Source organism: Vulpes vulpes, chromosome 12 (genome assembly GCF_048418805.1).
Source record: "Vulpes vulpes isolate BD-2025 chromosome 12, VulVul3, whole genome shotgun sequence".
Classification (NCBI taxonomy): domain Eukaryota; kingdom Metazoa; phylum Chordata; class Mammalia; order Carnivora; family Canidae; genus Vulpes; species Vulpes vulpes.
Genome location: NC_132791.1, coordinates 151,661,484 through 151,682,217, shown reverse-complemented (window position 1 = coordinate 151,682,217; position 20,734 = coordinate 151,661,484). Strand labels below are relative to the sequence as shown.

At 43.9% G+C, this 20,734-nt stretch overlaps 1 protein-coding gene across 14 annotated transcripts in view; it reads left to right on the top strand.

The window, feature by feature from the left end:
• FGGY (FGGY carbohydrate kinase domain containing) overlaps positions 1-20,734 on the top strand; it is a 413,290-nt gene that overhangs the window by 222,141 nt on the left and 170,415 nt on the right. For all 14 annotated transcript variants that reach the window (XM_072730788.1, XM_072730787.1, XM_072730782.1 and 11 more), the window contains one exon: positions 15,430-15,533. In XM_072730788.1, coding sequence (XP_072586889.1) covers positions 15,430-15,533 — 104 coding nt within the window. The remainder of the gene's footprint in view (positions 1-15,429; positions 15,534-20,734) is intronic.

The following is a 20,734-nucleotide window of genomic DNA, read 5'->3' as shown; positions in this document are numbered from 1 at the left end:
CCACTGGACGTGATGAAATGTTGCGTATTCTGAATAGAGCATAACGCAATAGGCACACGGGGTTGGGAAATGATAAGCTTTTCAATTTGGCCAAAATCTCTGAGGTCCAACAGGGACTCCTAGAATGTGGGGCTATAAACATCAATTAGTGGGCACAGGTTGGCAGTCCTGGAGCCTCCATGTTGAAACGTCTGTGCTCTTCCCTCTTTCCCCAGGCACTGGCAAGCCATTGAAGGAGCATTTACCTAAGTCACTGCCAGGAGGGTTTTGTGTAGTTCTATACACACTAGTTGGGGGAGAGGAAGAGTGGTGGAGAAGGGGTAGCCTGCAACAAGAGGGTGGCAGTGGGCCTGGAAAGGAGGACAGGGAATTTGAAGAGAAGATGGAATTTGGCAGTATTTTTTTTTTTTTCTAAATCCATTGATTAGGCAAGAGTTATGTAAAATGTTAAATTCTCTTTATGTATCTTCTAGCTATTACTAAATTAAGTGCATCAAAGTGACTTCTTTATCTGAAATAAATTTTCTCTTATTTGGAATAAGATAATAAATAACTTGTTAAATAATTTCAAGTCAGTAATTTATCCAGTTTCTAAGTTAGACATTCATTAAAATCTCTTATCTTTGGGACACCTGGGTGGCTCAGTGGTTGATCCTCTGAGCTTTGGCTCATGGTGTGATCCCGGGGTCCTGGGGTTGAGTCCCGCATTGGGCTCTTCACAGGGAGCCTGCTTCTCCCTCTGCCTGTGTCTCTGCCTCTCCCTCTGTGTCTCTCATGAATAAATAAATAAAATATTTTTTTTTAAAAAAAATCTCTTATCTTTGGTGGAGATATCCAGTGAACTCATCCATCCATTTAGAGCTATGAATCCTGAAGTTAAGTAGGCAAAACAGAAGACCTCCAAAAGCTGAAAAAACACTTGTCTCAAAATCCACAGACTATAGGAAAGTCCAAGGGCCATTCTCAGGTGCCACCCAGCACTGTTGACTTAGAATTTTGGTAAAATATGGCAGATTTCCAGTAAGAAATAATAGCTGGCTGTGAAAAAAAAAAAATACTTGCTTCGACTTTCAACCAACAGGTCACACATCCTGATGAAGTGCCAGGCACTGTGCTAAAAACTAGGGATATGCATATGAACAAACCTAAGTCCTGCCCTCAGGGAGCTCACATTCTAATTGTAGAAACAGACAAGTAAACTGTCATAACACGATGTGGGATGGAAGCATGCATGGGATATTACAGGAGTCTAAACTCATTTAACCTGAATTAATCAGGAAGATTTCTCCTTCAGAAATGGTATTGATTTGGCACCTGAAAGATAAATAAAAAAGACAAAAAAGGAATATATCAAATGGGTAAAGTAGGTTTGGGCAGGCAGGGATGTAGGGGAGGGGAGAGTGAGGCAGAAGGAGACAGCATGAATAAAAATCCAAAAGCATGAGAATACTGAGTATAGCTGTTGTCTAGCATGTGCGTGTTCAGACGTATAGGAACTATGTGTGGACACTAGGTTTTTAAGGGCCTTGCAAACCCTTTTAAAGAGTTTTAAAGAGTTTGGATTTTTATTCTTAAGGTAATAGTTTTAAGTAGAGACTTTGGAGACCACGAAGTTAATGGCTCAGGATAAGACAGCACTGAGGTAAGAGATATTAAAGGCTGGGACCAAGGCAGAACCAGTGGGAAGAGAAAAGAGGTAAAGATTAAAAAATTAAAAAGAGACTGAAGAGTGGAGAAAACGACAGTGGCTGTGTTAGATATCAATATGGGAAAAATTGAATTTTGGCCCTTATCCTATACATGAAAATGAATTCCAAATGGATTATGGACCTAATATCACATGCAAAATATGAAGTTTCTTAAAGGCAATATTTAGAAGAAGATCTTCATGACTTGACAATAGGAAAATATTCCTTTAATAGGACATCAGTATAAGTACAACCATAAAGAAAAGGGTTGATAAAGTTGGACTATGTTAAAACTAGAAAATTATTTTCATCAAAATATGCCATGAAAGAGTCTAAATGGGAGCCACAACATGAAAGGTGCTATTTGCAATACATACAACAGAGGACCTATATCCAGAGTATATAAAGAATGTCTACACTTTAGTTTGAAAACAAACCAACCAACCAACAAACCATTTCCTGCCATGCTGACAGGAGAATGGTAAAAATTATTTGGATAGTTTTGCAGAAAAGAGGATATGAAAATGAATAATAAAATATGAAACATTTCTTGACCTCTTTAGTTGCTAAGAAAGTCAAAATTAAAACAATGATATGATACCACTACACACCCACCAAGTTGGCTAAAATTAACCAAATGTTGTTGGGGATGTGAAGCACCCGAGGGGCTGAAGCACTGCCATGGGAGTGGGAGTTGCTACACCATCCTGGAAAGAAGTTGGCCATATCTCCATACGGTCTGAGTCCATAGCCCCACTTAGGCATCTATCCACCAGTGGTGTGCACCCCCACCCCACCCCTCAAAAAAAAAAAAAAAACCATGCACAAGAATACACAGAATACTTTCATTTGTAATAGCTGAAGACTGGAAACAACCCTCAAATGTCTGTCGGTAGTAGAATGAATAAATAGTTGATATAGTCTGAATCAAATCTCGTTCAGTGATAAAAATGCACAGAGATTGCTGCAAGCAGCAACATGGTTGAATCTTGGAAATATGAATGACAGAAGCTGGCACGGAGAAAACATACTGAAGAGTTTAAAAATTAAAAATCAGGCAAATCCTATGGTCTTGACATCCAGATAGTGGTTTTCTTGGTGGATGCGGTGTCTGGAAAAGTGCATGAAGGGATGTGTTTCATCTGGGTAGGTGTGTTTACTTTGTAAGAATCCACTAAAGTCTGCACTTAAAATCTGTGGCCTTTTAATGCATGCTATACTTTGTTGATAAAGTTTGTTAAAAACTTCAAAGGGAATAAAAGTTATTAAGTGTAAGCATCATGCAGCCCTGTGCAAGGTGCTGGGAATGCAGGCAGGAGAATGACCTGGTCTGGCCATCAGGAGTGGAGTAGGGGGAGATGGGTAGTTTAATATTTAATAGGCAATCAGAAGTAATGTGATAGGCGTGAACTCAGGATATATTATCATACAAAGAAGCACCTTACAACTCAACACACTTGCGGGCCTGGATTAGTTACTTAAAAATGTTGGTGGGAACTAACATCCCACCTCCTCCTTGCTATACTGATAAGTCATCAAGAAAGGGAGAAATAATGTTCAAAATCCACTTTTTCAATGGATGGTGCATGTTGGGGGTAAAGGTGGTAATATATTTTTCTTCTATGGTGTCTGAACAGTAAGATTCCCAGACCAGTGTGTTAAGTAGAATTCCAACCTGCTTTGCTGAAATTAGATCATCACTTACTGTGTTCTCCATGGAATGTGAATACAGGGACCTTCTCTTGTATGTATGACCAAGGACTCTAAGCCCCTCTGTCTGTATCTTGGACCATACTGTGCTATGGACTGAGTGTCTGTGTTCCCCTCAGATTCATATGTTGATATTCTAACCACAAATATGATGGTATTAGGAGATGGGGCCTTTGAGAGATAACTAGAGCCTGAGGGTGGAGCCCTCATGAATGGAGTTGGTGCCCTTCTAAGAAGAGGCTTGAGAGTTTGGGGTTTCTCTGCTGTCAGGACACAGCAGAAGGACAGCCATCTGTAAATGGAGAAGAAGGCTGACCAGAACCTGACCATGCTGGCACCCTGATCTCAGCCAGACTTCTGGCCACCAGGTCGTGAGAACTGTGTATTGTTTAAGCCACCAGCTGACGCTGTTCCATGTTAGAGGCCTGAATGAATAAGACAGGACCCACAGCCCCATAGAAAGATGACGGAGTGTAGAAGCCAGACTTTGGGCTGCAGGTAGACAGGCAGATGGCAGGATGTGGAGGGGACGTGGGTGATGAGAAGAACTGGCTGACTTTGGGGGACATTGCCCAGGAACAGTGCAGCAGGTTGTGCTGGGCCTTTGTGAGGTTGGGAGGTTGAAAGGCCCTGGCAGGTGGTGGCTGCTTCTCTTCCTCCCACACGTTGCCGCCTCTGGACCACCCTGAAGGGGACTGCCGAGTCACTGCTCCAGCAAGCTCAGGAGGAGACCGCACTGACTTGGCCACAGTCTGGGCTTGCCTGCAGGGGTTTTTGGGTGTAGACTGGGAGTTGCTTCTTAAATCATTGAAAAATTCTGCCCTTGGAAATACAGAGTTTCGGAAGAAAGCCGAGAGTGAGAAACGCAGACATGGAGCATATATTCAATAGAAATGTGTACCTGTGTGTACCAAAACCAGGTGGATCATTCCAACAGCCTAATGGTTGGGGAAAAGCATGATTTCCGGAGCCAGACCGAGTTTATATGCCACGCCATGACCTGCTACTCCCTGTGTGATCGTGGGTCAGTTGCTTTACCTGGTTGGTCTCAGTCATCATCTCCAAGATGTGCATCAGAGTAGTGGTTGTGGGGATTAAATAAATTAATTTATGCAAAGCACTTGGAACAGTGCCTGGCACACGCAGATACTACACACATAACAGCTGTGATGATGTGATATAAGGAAGCGCTGAGGCTTTTGAGATAGGCCGTGGCAGGACCTGGAATGCAGGAGCGCTCAAGTCAGTGGGGCTCATCAGGGCAAAGAGGGAGGAATGCCTCAGTGAGGAATGCTTCCCCCCACACCCCCACCCACACCCCCATCGGGGAGGACTTATTTCCTCCTGCCAGAGGCTTTTTTGTGCTTCTATTGTCCGTCTGCTGTGTTCCTTGGCTCCCATGAGTTTGTTAGCTCTTTGAGGACAGTGATTGTGTTTTTGCAAGTATTATTTCCCCACAACGTCGAGTATAGCACTTGACGTAGAGTCACACTAGATGAACTTTGCTCAAACCAAATCCTACCGAGTGCAGGAGGGAGAGAATATTACTCAGGGCCTAACATGTGCCAGCACTGTTCTTTCAAACCAAGGTTGTATTTTTACACTTGTACTTCCCCTTTTCAGATGAGATATTGGAGAATCAAGATGCTTAGCTCATTTGCCTGAGATCATACTGTGAGTTTCTCAGGTGCCTGGAAGCATCTTTCTAGCTCTCACCCATAACCCTATGGAACCTGCTTCTTGGGAGCACAGCCCTTGGCCAGGGCATCAGGGGCAGGTGCATAGGTGGAGCAGGAGGGCTGACTGTTGATCTCTGCTGAAGCAGAGATGTTGTTTCAACTGCAGTTTTTGAAAAATGCCAGTGTATTCCTCGTGGGATTTCCTGTAATTCGTTTTTGCTCTCATCTTCCACACTATTTATTTATCTAAGCTTTTGTTCTCTTTGAAACTATTTCAGCCACATGTCATTCATTGTGTTAAAACCCTGGGCCCTTCATCCTGCTCAGATTTTGTTGTGCTTTTTTTTTTTTTTTCCTCTCCCAGCTGCTCTGCATATCATTTTTAATTCTCTGCCGTTCTGGCCCAACTTCTATCCGGTGCTGGGGGTCGCCTTACACTCCCACCCTCACTCTCCTGGGAATGGGGCTGGGGGTGTTGAATCAGGATCAGCTTCAGGATCTATTTTTCTTTTTTTGTCTCCTTGTTGTCTGAAGCTTGGGGCAAGGGTAGATTAATCAGTCTAGGTGTGGTGGAGCCCTGTGACCCTCCCTGGGGGAAATCCTAGCCCCATAGAAACTTGGCCTGGTTTTGGCTCTCAGAGTGAATTCCAGGCTTTGAAGAATCTGTCAATGTTCAACTAACCCCACAAAACCTCTGGAAGTTTTTGATGCAACCGAAACTCATAGCAAGGGAGGAGGTGCTGAGCTTGGCATCAGAGGTTGGGGAGAGCCAGCCTGCCAAATGAGATCTTTTTCTCTGAGATTTCAGGTCTCGACCCATAGTTTGAGTGTCCTGTAAGCTGTCTGAGCAAGTCCTGTGTCCTTCCTAGTGTTTTCCTGAAGCATCTCACTAGTCTGCTCTGTGTCTTTGAGAGTATGAACAGGGCTGCTGGTTCCTCTCTCCATCTTAAAGGAGCCACCAGAGAATTTTACAAATGAGACATTTGTCTTGGGCCAAAAGAAGGTTACTGTAAGAAATGTACTACTGCTTTCCCCAGGAAGAAATGGGACACTAACATCTGTTTGGCAGGTCCCGTATCCCAGGCACAAGGCTACCTGCCTTATACTAGGGTGACCAACCATCCCAGGTTGCTCAGGACTGTGGGGAGGTGTCCTGGGATGCTGGACATACAGTGCTAAAGCCAGGAATAGTGACTCCATAAAGCAAATGCCATTATTCCCACCTTAACAGCTGAGGAAGCTGTGTCTCAAAGTTAGCTTGTCGAAGGCTGCTGAGCACACTTGTAAAGTGGGAATCAAATGTAGATTTGTCTGATTCAGTCCCAGAGCTTTACACCAACCAAGTTCTTCAGAATACAAGACTCCTCTCCTCAGACTGTGTGGCCCAGCGAACTTGCAGCCTCTGTTTCTCCTTCTCTGGTGTTTTTGTTTTGTCTCAAGGTCTGCTGGAAATACCTTTCCCTCCCTATCTCTTCCCCATGCTGCCTGATGTAACTCCTGCCTCACCTCCTTCAGAGGGCCCTCCCTGATTGTCCAAGCTAGGTTAGGGGCCAGGGCTCCATACTTCTGTTAGACTTACTCAGGCCTACGACATGAATTATTCCATACTGTCTTATAAGCATCGCCTATATATGTCTCCACCCCTACTAGCCTGGGACCTTGTAGAATAAAAGGAGACAACCTCCATCTATAGATTTCTAACTCCTAGTGCACTGCCTGGCTTATAATTAGATTCGGTTTGTAGGTGCCGAACTAATTTATAAGATATCAGAAGGAAGCTGTGTGATTCAGAGCCATAGTTTCAGATCTATTTAAGGATTTATTTCATAAGGTATGTTTGTTGTACTTGGGCCAGTCCTCTTTCTTTTGATTTCTTTATTTTAGAAAGTAATTTTCGTGTGTTAACTTGGCCGTTTGCATTGGATTTCAGCCTGACCCTTTACCATGTCTAATGCCTGCAAGTGAAAAATTGTCCTCTATGAGGTCATAGATGAGAATGGCCAACTAGTCTGGAGGCTGTTTTGAGGTTAGGAAGAAAGGAATTTTTGAAACCAAGTTTTTGCTTTGTCTTTCCTGTGGACTTTGCTAGCATTCTCTAAGGCTCAGATTTCCAAGCTATTACATATTAGTCTACCTTCGAGATTTGATCGTTCTGGCTAGAAGGGAGGAATGGAGAAGTGAGACCCTGTTCTCTGAAGGTTGATTCTTTGTTCTCTGGCCCTACCAGGGCTCTTGTATTGGTTTCTGATTGGTGCGAGTCACAGAAGAATATAGCATTTAGAAAGAAGTGATAAATGCCACCGCCAAGTTGAATTGCAGTATGAATAGTACTACTTATTATTGTGGCTTTTAGAGATAAAAACAGCCTTTGGTTTATTCTCAACAATGTTTAAAACGTTAGCCTGGATTGCTGCTGCTATCAGGTACCTCATCTTCCTTATTCCCGAGGGCCCCCTCATTCTGTCACCGATTGTGTACTCAAGGACAGAAAAAAAACAAATGTTCCAGTCAATTCAAGTAAACCCAGATAACTCAGGCAAAGCACGCAGCATGCTGAACGTGAATGCCTTCATTCTCCTGCCAAGCCGTGCTATTAATGCCGCAGACTGAGAGTTGTCAGTAGTCACAACAATGGCCAAAATACATTGAGTAAACTATGTTCCAGGCACTGTTCTTCTCACTTCATTTGCATGATAGTCTTATGAGTTATACAGTATCAACATTCCAATTTATGAGGGAACTGAGGCACACGAAGGTGAAGTGATTTGACCAGCTTGCCCAACTTGAGATCAGGTCGTCCATTCTACAGCCCTTGTTCTTAACCCTTACATCCGAACAAGGTCAGATATCTGGGGAAAATCTGTCCACATCTCATTTAGAAGAAGACCTTCACTGTTCCCTTTCTGGCTCTGTGGAGGGTGCCATGTGGGGACAGGGGATGGTAGCCATGTGAAAGTGTGTAAAATTTCTCTGTAGACTTAGGAAGTATGGGAGTTTTTGTTGTTGTTGTTTTAAAGATAAGTCTACTTTAGGATTTAGACTGGGTGAATTCTAAACCTCATTTCTTTCAAAGCCAAAGTGATGTTTCATCAAACATGAGGCTCACAGAAATCTTTTCAGCTGTTTCACTCCCCTTCTAGTGTTTGGCTCTGAACCCTTTGGGCTTGCCGTAGTGGCATTATAACAATAAATCCTGAAAGGGATTTGCGTTCAACTATGCCAAGTGTAAATCCTTAGCATTCTTGCACATAGTTGAAAAGAAAGGAACTCATTTCTGTAGGTTCCTTAGGATTTAGAGTTCAGTAGATCTGCTTGTGATCCCTAGTTTTACAAAGTGTCAGGCACAAAGCTATCTTGCAGTAAGCACAAGGATCTTTAGGACCTTTCTTCTTTACCAGTGATTTTGACTCTTCTAAACAAGGTGTATTGTGAGGCTCCAGTAAGAATTTTACTATTACCCATGAGCTGTCACTCAAACCTCTTTAGTATTTTTCACCATTAGTCATCTTAAGACACAGAGCATTTTTCCATGAGTACATCTGCCACTTTTATCTAGAAAAATGCCTTGGGCTTTACTAGTACCTGCCTTATGCCACATCCATTCATTCATGTATTAAACAACAATAGCAATGGAAATTAGTGAGCCACTGCCCTGGCCTCAGTCTGCTCATAGTCTAGTATAAGCAGACAGCTGTGCACACAAAGAAATCACAGATACACTGATAGGATCTGGACAGTATCTGGGAGTGGGCTGTCAGGAGGGAGGTTCTGTTGGTTCCCCCTGGCCAGATTACCTGCAAGGATGGAAATATGTGGTCAGGGAAAGCTCCTGATGAAAGAGTTGAGTCTTCAAGATGTAGTCTGTGTTCCCCAGTGATTGCTGGGAGATGGAGTGTATTGTAGAAAGAATATCCTAAGCAGAAGGAGCAGCATGAGCAAATGATCAGTGGTATGGATGAGCAAGACACATTCAAGACTAAGGAAAAAGACTGTACACCTAAAAATAAATAAATAAATAAATAATAATAAAAATAAAAAATAAAAAAAAAGACTGTACACCTGTGCCAAACACTTCCACAGGTCCTGGATTTAATGGCTCTCATTACTGAGTACTGGTATGGTCATATGCATTTGAATTCCCACAGAATCTTGTAAGGTAAGTGATATTATTCTAGATTCTTCAGATAACAGAAATTGAGATTCTTAGAGATCAAGGCATTTGCCCAAGGGCATGTAAGTGAGAGCCAAGCCTCTCAGTCTGAGGACAATAACTACGATAATAGAAACAGTAAGCTGTTCGTATAGTACTGGACATGCTCTGACCTGCACTGTCCAGTACAGTATCCAGTGGCCACATGTGGCTATTTAAGCAAAGTTGAATGAGATAGAAGTGTCAGTCCCTCAGTTGCGCGATCCACATTTCAGGTTCTCCGGTGCCGCATGGGTCTGGTGACTACTGTGTCAGACCTTGCAGATATAGAACATTACCATCATCTCAGAGCATTCTCTCTATTGGACAGCGCTTTACATATATTAACACATCTAACCGTTATGACAGTTCTGGAGGAGGATACCATTATTCAGATAGTACAGATGTAGAAACTGAAACATAAAGATAAGATATGTGATTAAGGTTCCACGACGAACAAGTCAATGTCTTTAAGCACAGCACTATGATGCCAACCCCATATATTCTATTCTAGGTAGCATGAATGAGTATTAGTCAAAAGAATAGAGAGTTCAGTGTTTTCTTGTGTATAGACTGGTGGTTGGACCTCTGCAGAGTAACTATCTTCGATACGGTTCTTAACCCTTCCAGGAGCTGACCGTTGTTGGTGTAGACCTTGCAAAGGTAAGCTGGTGGTCTCCAGGGAGCCTCCTCCTCAGGGGACCCTATCAGCCTCATAGTAGAACATCTAAGCTTAGTAGAACAACTAATTGGATGGAATTATCAATCAGTTCATTCCTCCACATGGCCGATTACATAAAGATAATATAGTTTTAGGTAATGTTCAAAACCCTCATTCTTTTTCTCTTCAGAAAAGGTATCTGAGGCTGTTATCTCAAGAGAATTTTTTTCAAGTGCCAACACATCTGTAGCAGACGTTTTTTATTTTCAAACACGGTGGGGGGAAACTGCAGACCAGGAGGCTGAAAATCCTAGTTTGAACCTATCTCTGCCTCTAAGTAGCTAAATGAACTTGACTGAGTTACTTCACGTCTCTGAAATTCAGTTTCTTTGACTCTGACCTGGAAAGAAAATCACACATATCACAGGATTTTCTAAGAGCTAAATGAAGGGTACAGTGTTTGAGGATGCTTTGCAAGCTATAAAGTACTTTATATAGCTATAAAGTATGAGATAATTATAACACAAATGCTAGAACTCGAGATGATTTTCTTCCATATAATCCTTTAAAGTTTTCAAAGCAGTGTGGCTTCATAAATTACAGGATAACTTACTCTTAATCATAACATTTGCAAAGTTTCTTTTTTCTTTTACATAAATATAGTCGATATTCAAAAAAGTAGAAGGAAGGACGGATGGTTGATGATGGGGAGAGGACGGGAGGCAGCACATAAGGAGAGTTGTATGTGAAGTTTTCATTTTTTTCTAATTTTGCTTTAAAACCTATTTCTTGATAAGCACTGTGTTTTGTGTATGTGGATGGGGTAGGAATCATTAAATAAGAAGCGTTGTCTTGCTTCATTGACTCCGTAAGCTTGTTTTTCTGATGAATGCGTTGGGTTTTTTTTTTTTTTTTTTCATTCAACAAAAATTTATTGAGCAACTACCGTCAGCTGAGCATTGTGCAAGTTTCAGGAAAAAATATGATCAAATGTCTCACTTTTTTTTTTTTTTGTACCTATTTCTTCAGCTGCTAATTTTGCCCTTTAAACTTTCTGTAGAATGCTGAGTAAACTGACATTTTACTGTCATATGGAGGGCCCCTGCCGTGTTGAGGGCTGGGCTTGTCCAAATCTCATCTCGTGAATTTTTTCCTGATGAACATGTGCAGCCTGTGATTCCTCCACGGATTGTGCAATGTATTTATTCAGAAAGGAGAAAGCTCCTCCTGCCCTCTGCTCCTTTCCCTGCCTTGGGCCTCTTTGCTCAGGGAAGGCCCCTCTAAGCTCTCTGCGGCCCAAGGAACAACGAGATGCATCAGCTTCATCAGCTCTCGGATTTGTGCGGCCTCACAGCAGGCATCAGCCGTGCACTGCTGAGGAGTGGGATGGGCATGAAGCAGGGTTAGAAGGCCGCTCCTGCGACAGCTTAGATATGACCTGCCTCTCACCCCTGTTAAACAAGCCTGAGCTGAGGCGATCGACGTCTTAGAACTCGAGGGTGTAGGATTGAGGGGGGCATGTTTCTGTCTTCCTGTTTCCAGGAAAGGAGACACCTTACTTGGTTTTTTGAAGAAGCACCATGTGTATTGTGCGGAACATAGCTGAGAAAGGATCTCCAGTCATGGTCCATGTCTCCACATCCGTGGTGGTTGTGAAGAAACAGTTCAGATTTTGCTGTGTTTTGCCAGAGTTGGGGCTAAAACTCAGATTTTCTAAGTCTGAACCCACAGCTCTTACCAATGTTCTGTGGTGTGCCGACACTTACAGATGTATTTCCTTTATCTGGGACAATATGACATCAAAAGTTGAAGGAGTGTAGAAAGAACATGGGCTTTGGAATCAAACGGGACAGGGTCAAATCCTGACATTCCTTCTTCTGCCTGCATCCTGTTCCTTGGGCATGTGAGCTGAATACTCTGATACTTTCCTTCTGCATCTGTTGAAGAGGAGAAAGAATAGGGATGCCATGGGAATTAAATGAGATACTATTTAAAGAGCTTAGCGCAGTACTCAGCCTGTCCTAGATGTCTGTTATGTTTGCTAGAAAGGAAGAAAGAATCCAGCTGTCCCTTGAGAGAGAATTCAGGTGATGGTGATGCAGATAGTTGTGCTAGTGGTGAGGGTCACTGTGGTGATGGTGATGGACACATAGCTACCATGGATGATCAAACTTTCATTTTTCAAATCTCCTCAGTATCCGAGCCACCATATGAGACTGCTGTTGTCTTCATTTTATGGCTGGTCTTGCTATCTGCAGATTCCACTCTTCTCCCTTTCTAATGCCCTGGTTCTCATATTCCAAGCCTAGATATATCAACGATGAATCTACTGGAGAAGAAACAAGGAAGTATTCACTACAGACTTCTTTTTCTTTTCCCCCACTTTCCTATTTGAAACCCTGTACTTGGGATCCCTGGGTGGCGCAGCGGTTTAGCACCTGCCTTTGGCCCAGGACCTGATCCTGGAGACCCGGGATCAAATCCCACGTCGGGCTCCCGGTGCATGGAGCCTGCTTCTCCCTCTGCCTGTGTCTCTGCCTCTCTCTTTCTGTGTGTGTGTGACTATCATAAATAAATAAAAATTTTTAAAAAAGAAAAAAAAAGAAACCTTGTACTTTATATATGTGGGGTCAATAAACATGGGTCATCATCGGAAATCCTCTGGACTTATTAGTTAACACTGTGGACAAGCAGTGGCTATCCCTTCTTCTATCAGAGATCACAGGATTAGTATCTTCAAGACCCCAGTATTTTGAGAGCTGCAGATAGGTAAATAAATATCAGCCACCTGGTTATTGGGTTTTTACTTTGGAGAACAACCTAAGAACCAAGAGTTTGGAATCAGGCTGCCTGGATGTGAATCCCAGCCCTGCTTCTTGTGAGCTGCGTGAACTTGGTTAAGTTACCCCTCATTTGTAAGCTTCAGTTTCCTCTTGTCCAAAATGAGGATGATAACAGTACCAGCCACATTCAGTGCTTACAAGAATAAAATGAGACAGGTACAGAGTGAGCATGTGCAAAACCAGCTCAATTAATACTGGCTCATTATCTAGAGTTTCTTCCTGTGCAAAAGCCTTTGTGCCCTGAATGGGGAGCTGTATCGCTCAGGGTCTACCTAGAAAAATGTAAACTGCACTAAGTATTTACAAAATGGAATTGGGGCACCAGGGTAGCTCAGTCGGTTAAGTGTCTGTCTTGGGCTCAGGTCATGATCCCAGGGTGCTGGGATCAAGCCCCACACTGGGCTCCCTGCTCTCTCTCTCCCTCCCTCCCTCCCTCTCATCAAATAAATAAATAAGATTTAAAAAAAAAAAAAAAAAAAAAAACAAGAAATTTAGTACACAAAATTGGTGACCTGAATAGTGAAGCACCAAGTGAAGCTATATTGTGTGAAGTAAGCCAGAGACCAGGAAAATGGAAGCTGCCAGTACCCCTGGGCTGGAGAGACAAAGGAAGGAGAAGGTTACCAGAGTCCAAGGGTGTCAGCTGATGTCACACCCATTGCAGCAAGGGCAGAGCTGAAATGCAGGAGAAGGAGACGTACTCTGGCTCTCTACTTCCTGCGGCCTTCAGATCTCCCCGCCGACGTTGCCCAGTGCGGAGTCTGGGAGCTGCAGTCTGCAGGATCGCACAGTACTGAGCAGAGCGGGGGGACTTGATGAAAGCCAGTAGGCCCGGGACTCTTAGAGGCTCAGTCTCGGACCTCACACTGCAGTGATAATCACCACAGAAAGTTTGAAAGAGTCTTACCCCGCCTGCTGCTGGCCCTCTGAACCAATGGCTGAGATTTTCAACTTGCTGTGCTTGGGAAGGTAGAACTTGGAAAAAGCCTTGGAAAAACCTAGAAAGTTATTGGAATGGAAGAGCCTGTCAGTGGCCCTCTAGATCCTGCTTTCTGGAAAGGCCTGCTCGCTGAGCAGCCAGTGCTGTCAAATCTAGGGATTTGTGGCCTGAGGAGGCACCCACACACCACCTTTCCCCTGGCCGATTCCTACAGAACACAGTGTTGACCCACCTCCTGGGGAAACCTCCCTGAACCCCTACTGGTTGAGCTCAGCCCCTCCTGCCTCAGCTGCCCCTGCTTCCATCCTATCCTGGCCCCACCCCCCGCATTAAAGTGCTCCTTGCGGGTTCTTTCCCTCCCACCAGACTGGGAGCACCCCAAGGATGGGGAGTTGTCTTCCTTTACCTTTGCATCCCCACATGTTGGGACTTCTGCCTCCTGCTCTGCACTAGCATCTGTGTAGGGGCTGGGCTGCTAAGCACGTGGATGAGAAAGTGCCAACTTCCAGAAGCTTCTATCATAGAAGAAGAGGCAGGCAGTGTAGGGTTTTTAAAACTGCCAGTGTCCTGTGTGCTAGGGAAGGTCAGGGATGTGTTTGGATACTGAATAGGGAGACTCCTGTCTTTCCTGGAGGACCAGGGGAGCTGCCTGAGGAAGGAACATTTGCGTGAGGAATAAATAGGAGTTAGCCTGGCAGAGAGGTTGGGGAATGGCATATCAGGTGGAGGGAAGAACAAGTGCAAAAGTCTTAAAGTAGGAAAGAGAGCAGAGAGGGGGGTGAGGCTGGCATCACGTGGAGCTGGAGAGGTCAGTGGGAGCCCAGTCCCTGCCCTGCCCTCCTGCCTGTGCTGTCGTGAGGAAGGTTGGCATGTTTGCAGCTCCCACTTCACAACGCCTGCCATATAGTTCTGTGCACAGAAGATGCTTGTTGGACACTCAAATAAGCGAAAGACAGTTCTAGACTCTAGTCTTTTTAGCTCCATCATCACGTTTTTAACTCCATTTATCCAGCAAGTATCAACAAATACAGTCTTGTGGGGACGAAGCGTGTGCTTATACCATTTATGGGAAAGTCTCCATTATCTCACATTCCTTTAACAGGAACTCACTGTCAGTCACCCTGTCCTTTACACCAAGAGTTCTGTGACAAGTAGTCGTAAGAATGGGGACCTAGAGATGCCAAAAAGATTCAATCACCACACAGTTCAGTTACCTTCTTTGAGATTGAGATGTGATGTGTTAAACTAGATCCCGTTCAGCTCTGCTCTTCACTAGCCATGTGACCTTCATCGGGTCCCTTGATCCATGCCTCAGTGTCTCCACCGATGTGTGTGGCATTAATAATACAGACTTGACAGGGTTAATATAAAATGAGACCGTATGCATAAATATTCAGCACAGTGCCTGGTATTTCCTGAGCACAAAATCACTGATAGCTGCTGCTTTTATTATTCTAATTATGGTTACCTTTATGACTACAATGGTTAGATACTGTACATTGACCAGATTACACAAAGACCGGATGTGTTTCCTAGTTTCCTCATGGCAGGCACGTATGTTCTTTTGGTTTCCATTTGAGACTGGCCTACACAGGAAGACTTTCTTAATGTTTGGCTGTAGAAAGGAGTGTTGTATGCTTGTTCTTAGCTTTCTTTTCTTATTATTTATTTTATTTATTATTTTTTAAGAGGGTTTTGTTTTGCTTTGCTTTCTCACAGGAGTGATTGGAGCAGATGTGAGAGGGCACGGCCTCGCCTGTGAGGGACAGCCAGTGACGTCACGGCTGGCTATCATCTGTGGAACATCTTCTTGTCACATGGGGGTGAGTCTGCAGGCCGAGGGCAGGGCCACCACCCGGGGGCGGGGCAGGGCAGCCCAAGAGGGGATGTGCATTTCTTCCCTTCCTTCTGCTCCTCTAGCCAGAAGCCCAGCCCTTCTCCCAAAAGCTGTGCTTCGATTTGCTGGATCTTTCTTTTTCTAGGGGCCAGATTCTAAAGAGTGTGAAAGGTTTGAGTCTGTCTTTGACATCAGCCTGGCCAGAGAGCCCAGGCATGAGGGGTGAAATTGGATCCAAGGATGGTAACGCTGGACTCCCAGGCCAATCTGTCCCTAATGGGTTGCTGAGTCTTCTCCGCAGAGGGGTGTCTGTTTTCCTTGGCCACTGAGCTCTCTCCCAATCAATATAAATCCATCTCCCTGGGAGCGCCCTGATGATCTATAGAATTAGGCTGCATATCATGACTTCAAAAGAACACTGATAAGCGATTTTCACTTTGTTAATTTTTCTCCATGAATTAGTGGGAAGGCGTTTTCCAAGATTGCAGTTAAAATTTAGTGCCTGCCCTAAAATTTATATCTTCTTTAAATGCATGAGTCTGAAAGCATTCCATTTCGATAAGTACCCATTTCTACCATATTTTTATTTAAAAGTCATTACTCTGTTAAACTTAGATGGACGACTCCTTGGATTTTTCCCAGATGAGTAAAATAGAGGGAGAGAGGGGGAGGAAGGAGGAGGACGAAGGTGGGTGGGGGAGGAGCGGGAAGGTGGAGCGAGGATTAGAGTGGATACAGTCCAGGGAAGAATCTCTGCAGCCGTGGAGGGAACCATGTGCCGTGTCAAACTGTGTTGACTAACAGTAGGGACCAGTGAGCCTTTTTTATTTTTTTACCGTTAAATATTTTGGTTGAGTAAATAGTGATACGGCTAATGACTTACTGACCCCCTCTTCTTGTGTCTGGAGCCATGCTAAACCTTGGGGACATAAGGGTGACATATGACCTCCCATCGATGAGCCATAATTAGAGCTCGCATTCCAGTATGAGACCCCAGAATGTCAATTCCGATTGAACCTGTGGTCCTGAGCTTCTGCTATGTGCCAGACACTGTGCACAGTTCAGTTGCCTTCTTTGAGATTGAGATGTGATGAGTTAAACTAGAGCCCATTCAGCTGTGCTCTTCACTAGCCATGTGACCTTCGTCGGGTCACTTGATCCATGCCTCAGTTTCTCCGCTGATGTATGTGGCATTAATAATACAGACTTGACAGGGTTAATATAAAATGAAATTGTACACGTAAATATTCCACATAGTGCCTGGTATTTCCTGAGCACATTTCCATTTCATGGAGATGGTAGAGCCATCCTCATTGCTTTCCAATTTTACCTCCTTTGCTGACTGAGTATGGGCCCCCTGGCAAGGCACTCACCCCCTCTGGGCCTCAGATCCCCTCTCTGCAAAATGTGGAGAGTTCTAGTCCATGGCTCCTGGTGCTCTGAGCGTGAAATGAGGCTATGTGATGTGCTTCACATAAAGGGAGCACTTCACAGTGGTTCTCTCTTGATGACTAGTACTGGTGCTGTCAGGCAGAAAGGAGACAGTGACTGACTCTGCCTGGGAAGGGTTCAGGGTTAGGGACACCTACCGAGGGAACATTTATGTTAGAGTCCAAGGTCATAGAGTCCCTTGATCCTCCCCTTCTCCCCTACCCCCAAACAAAACAAAACAAAACAAAACAAAACAAAACTTTCCCTTTTATTTGTTTCCGTGGACAAGGTCTTAAGTGGAGTTTCTTTAACTGAGTTCTAAAATCCCCCAGCTGTCACTGAAGGCAGAGATCTGCAGTGGCGTCCGGCCGCTCAAGCAGGAGGTGCCAGTGGGGGTAGCCAGCTCTTATCTCCCTTGACACGAGTCTACACTGGTTAGCTTGTCTTAACTGAACACTGGCTGAAACCTATTTAAATCACCCCTATTTTCACAGGGACACATCTAATCTGGTTTCTCCTGTGAAATCTGAATTTCAGGCATTTTTACTACACTCAATTCAGGTTTCAGAGCAGAAGCAAATCCAAATGAATGTGAGGGACTCTGTCATGTGACCACGTCTCATTCTTCTTGTCTCATAATGGGGATGGTATTGCCTTCTTCTACAGGATCCATTTTGCAAATTAGGCAACTAATAAGGCAGGGAAATGTCTAGAAATTTTCTCTCGGTCACACGCTGAGCCCTCAGACCTAGCTCCATCTCATTCCCAAACTCATTCTGTTCAGTGCCTCGCTGTGTTGTGCATTATTGTAATGTCCCTGAAGTGGTGACAGCCTGGGCATCAGAGCTATCTAGACATGGGTTGAGCCCCTGCTCGTGTGCTTTTTGTACTCGTGACCTGAGAGGTGTGCTAGTTCTCCAAATCTCATGTTCTTCCTCTATCCCATCATGGGTGGCACTGCCAGTCTCAGGTGCTACTGGTTAACATGAATGGTTGCATGTACATATCTAGGACACAGCAGACACTCAGATATGGTAGAGATTCTTAGTACGCTTTCCTAGTGATATATAAGGCTCACACGAAGCAACTGTTTGGGCTTTAACGAGTTTGATGGGCAGCTGCAGTTGGTTGCAATGAATTAGGGCCATAAAATGCCAGTTTATTATGGTTGTGTTGTGCTGGAAATAAAGTCCCCACCCCCACTCCGCTTTGTACTTGGGAGTGGGAAGGGACCTTCTGGGCCAACGGGATTAATCATCAGCTTTAATGTTATGTGGTGAGGGCGAGACTGTGGTCATGCTGGCATCAGAAAGTGCCTTTGATCTTGCTCAGGTGCCGGGCGCCCAGTGAGCCAGCAACAATAACACCTTTGTGAGGTCTAGAGAAGTGCAGGTCTAAGGAAACACTCCCAGGGAAACTCAAGGACCCCCTTTGTTGTGGTTCTGGCAAATAAAACCACCAACTGTCAGGAAAAATTCACCAAACAGAACACAGGGACCAGAAGGGGCTCTGAGCTTTTCAAAAAATGGTGTTCAACCTGGTCTGAAGCATTCTATTTCTTCCTGTCTGTGCACTGCTTATGTTTCTGATTCAGTAAGTTGATGGAGTCAGAATTCCCAGGAACATTCTGTGCTTGATCCAGGTTGCCTCTTTCTAGATATGAATGAATGAATGAATGAATGAATGAATGAATGAGTGATTGGATGGATGGATGGATGTCCAAGTAAGCAAATGTTAACAAAAACTTAGAAGTTCCTTACCTTCCTGTCCCTATTACTTTCAGGAATCTAGAAAAAACCTTGAGGTTGAACATAAGAGTTTCTAATCAGGCCTTTGATATCTTGGAAGATACAAGTGTAGGCAATACCTTTATCTTCCTTTAGATTTATTTAATTAAAAAGGAAAAAAAAAAATACTTGTTCTTTTTTTAACTCCTTGAAAGCAGAGCTGCTTGTTCAGGGTTAATTACCAAGTCACCAAGACCCCAGATAATTCACAGCAGGGGTTAGCCAGAGGTTGGAAAGTCACAGGGTCAGATGGTGCTGATCCTTGCCATTGCTCCAACCCCCCTCTCCTGGGGTCACAAGTTGGATTGTAACTTGGCAACCTGTCTTGCGGTTAGTGTGTCAGATGGGGAGAGGACCCTGGGAAGTATTGAAGAGATAAGATGTAAACAGAATAGTAGTTAAGGGCTGGTAGTTACATCTGCATCTTAAATCACTCAGAAGTGAAGGTTGTGCAAGGTCTTAGCTGAATGTGGGGATGGTAGTTCTCTGCCAATCTCAAAGACGTAGGCTCCTGAGCTGGCCCCACCACTTACTGCGTTTAGGTAAGATGCTCTCTGTCTTCTGCTCCCTCAGTCTTCTCATCTGTTCAATGCGGGCAGTAGTATTTACCCATAAAGTTATTTTGAGGATTAAATGGGGTGATCTTTGTAAACAGCTTGGCACTATACCTAGCACAAAAGACCAAATACAATGGTGTTATTAAAAATGATGCATGAAGGGGCACCTGGGTGGCTCAGTGGTTGAGCGTCTGCCTTCGGCTCAGGTCATGATCCCTGGGTCCTGGGATCGAGTCCTGCATCGGGCTCCCCATGGGGAGCCTGCTTCTCCCTCTGCCTATGTCTCTGCCTCTCTCTGTGTGTCTCTCATGAATAAATCAATAAAATCTTTAAAAAAAAAAATGATTCATGAAGGCCAAGATGATCCATGTGGTAATGGATTTGAATTAGGGGCATCAGAATGAACTCACATTTAGCTTCATCTAGATTACAGGCAGATTCATATGCAAGTGTTTACAGATATCTGTAGTTTAGGGAACATACATGTATTTCCTAGTTCTGACAGTTGAGAAGATCTCAAGCTAGCATACACCAGCAGCTAGTTGTTTCAGGCATACCTGGTTCCCAGATTTGGGTTCCTAATATATTTTTCCAATAAAAAGACCAAGGACTCCTTGGAGAAATAGTTGATTCTAGGACTGGAGAAGGAAATGGATGAGTTAAACCTGGAGCATCTTGTAGTACTAGAAAGTGAGGAAATGCTAAAAAAAAAAAAAAAAAAAAAAAGGAAAAAGGGTCAGGAACCAATGGAGGGCACTCCCAGTGACCAAGACTGGAACATTGTGAGCAGCAAAATAAAATGGGATTGGATGATAAAGAATGACACAAATATCTTGAGTCCATAGTGATATACATAAATGTCTAAATTAATAAGGCAAATCTCTCCTGCAGAAGAAGTTCAAATAATTTATGTAGATACTTCCCCATCAATGAGGTAGAGCATAACTGCCCACTCCTTAAGTGTGATCTGCATGTAGTGACTTTCTTTCAAAGTGCACAGTATGAAAAAGTTGCAGGGGTGGGGGGGAGTATATTTTTACAGTCTGACAAATGCTGCCTTCTCCAGGTGGTGATGGTCAACATCAAAGGTGATAAGCCGTGTTGATAATATGTACTGTTGATATGATTTAATGGGAATGGCACTTCATCATGCTTCCCAAAACCCGTAACGACAGTCTGATCCTAAGAGAAAAATCAGCAAATCCAAACTGAGGGCATTTCTATCAAATACCTGACCGGTACTCCTCAAAACTGGGAAGTCTAAAGAACCATCACCTCCAAGACAGGCCTAAACAGATGTGACAACCAAATGTAATGTGGGGTCCTGGATGGGGTCCTTGAACAGAAAAAGGACATTAGATGAAAACTTAGTAAATTTGAATAAAGTATGGCTTTTAGTAATAATATATCAA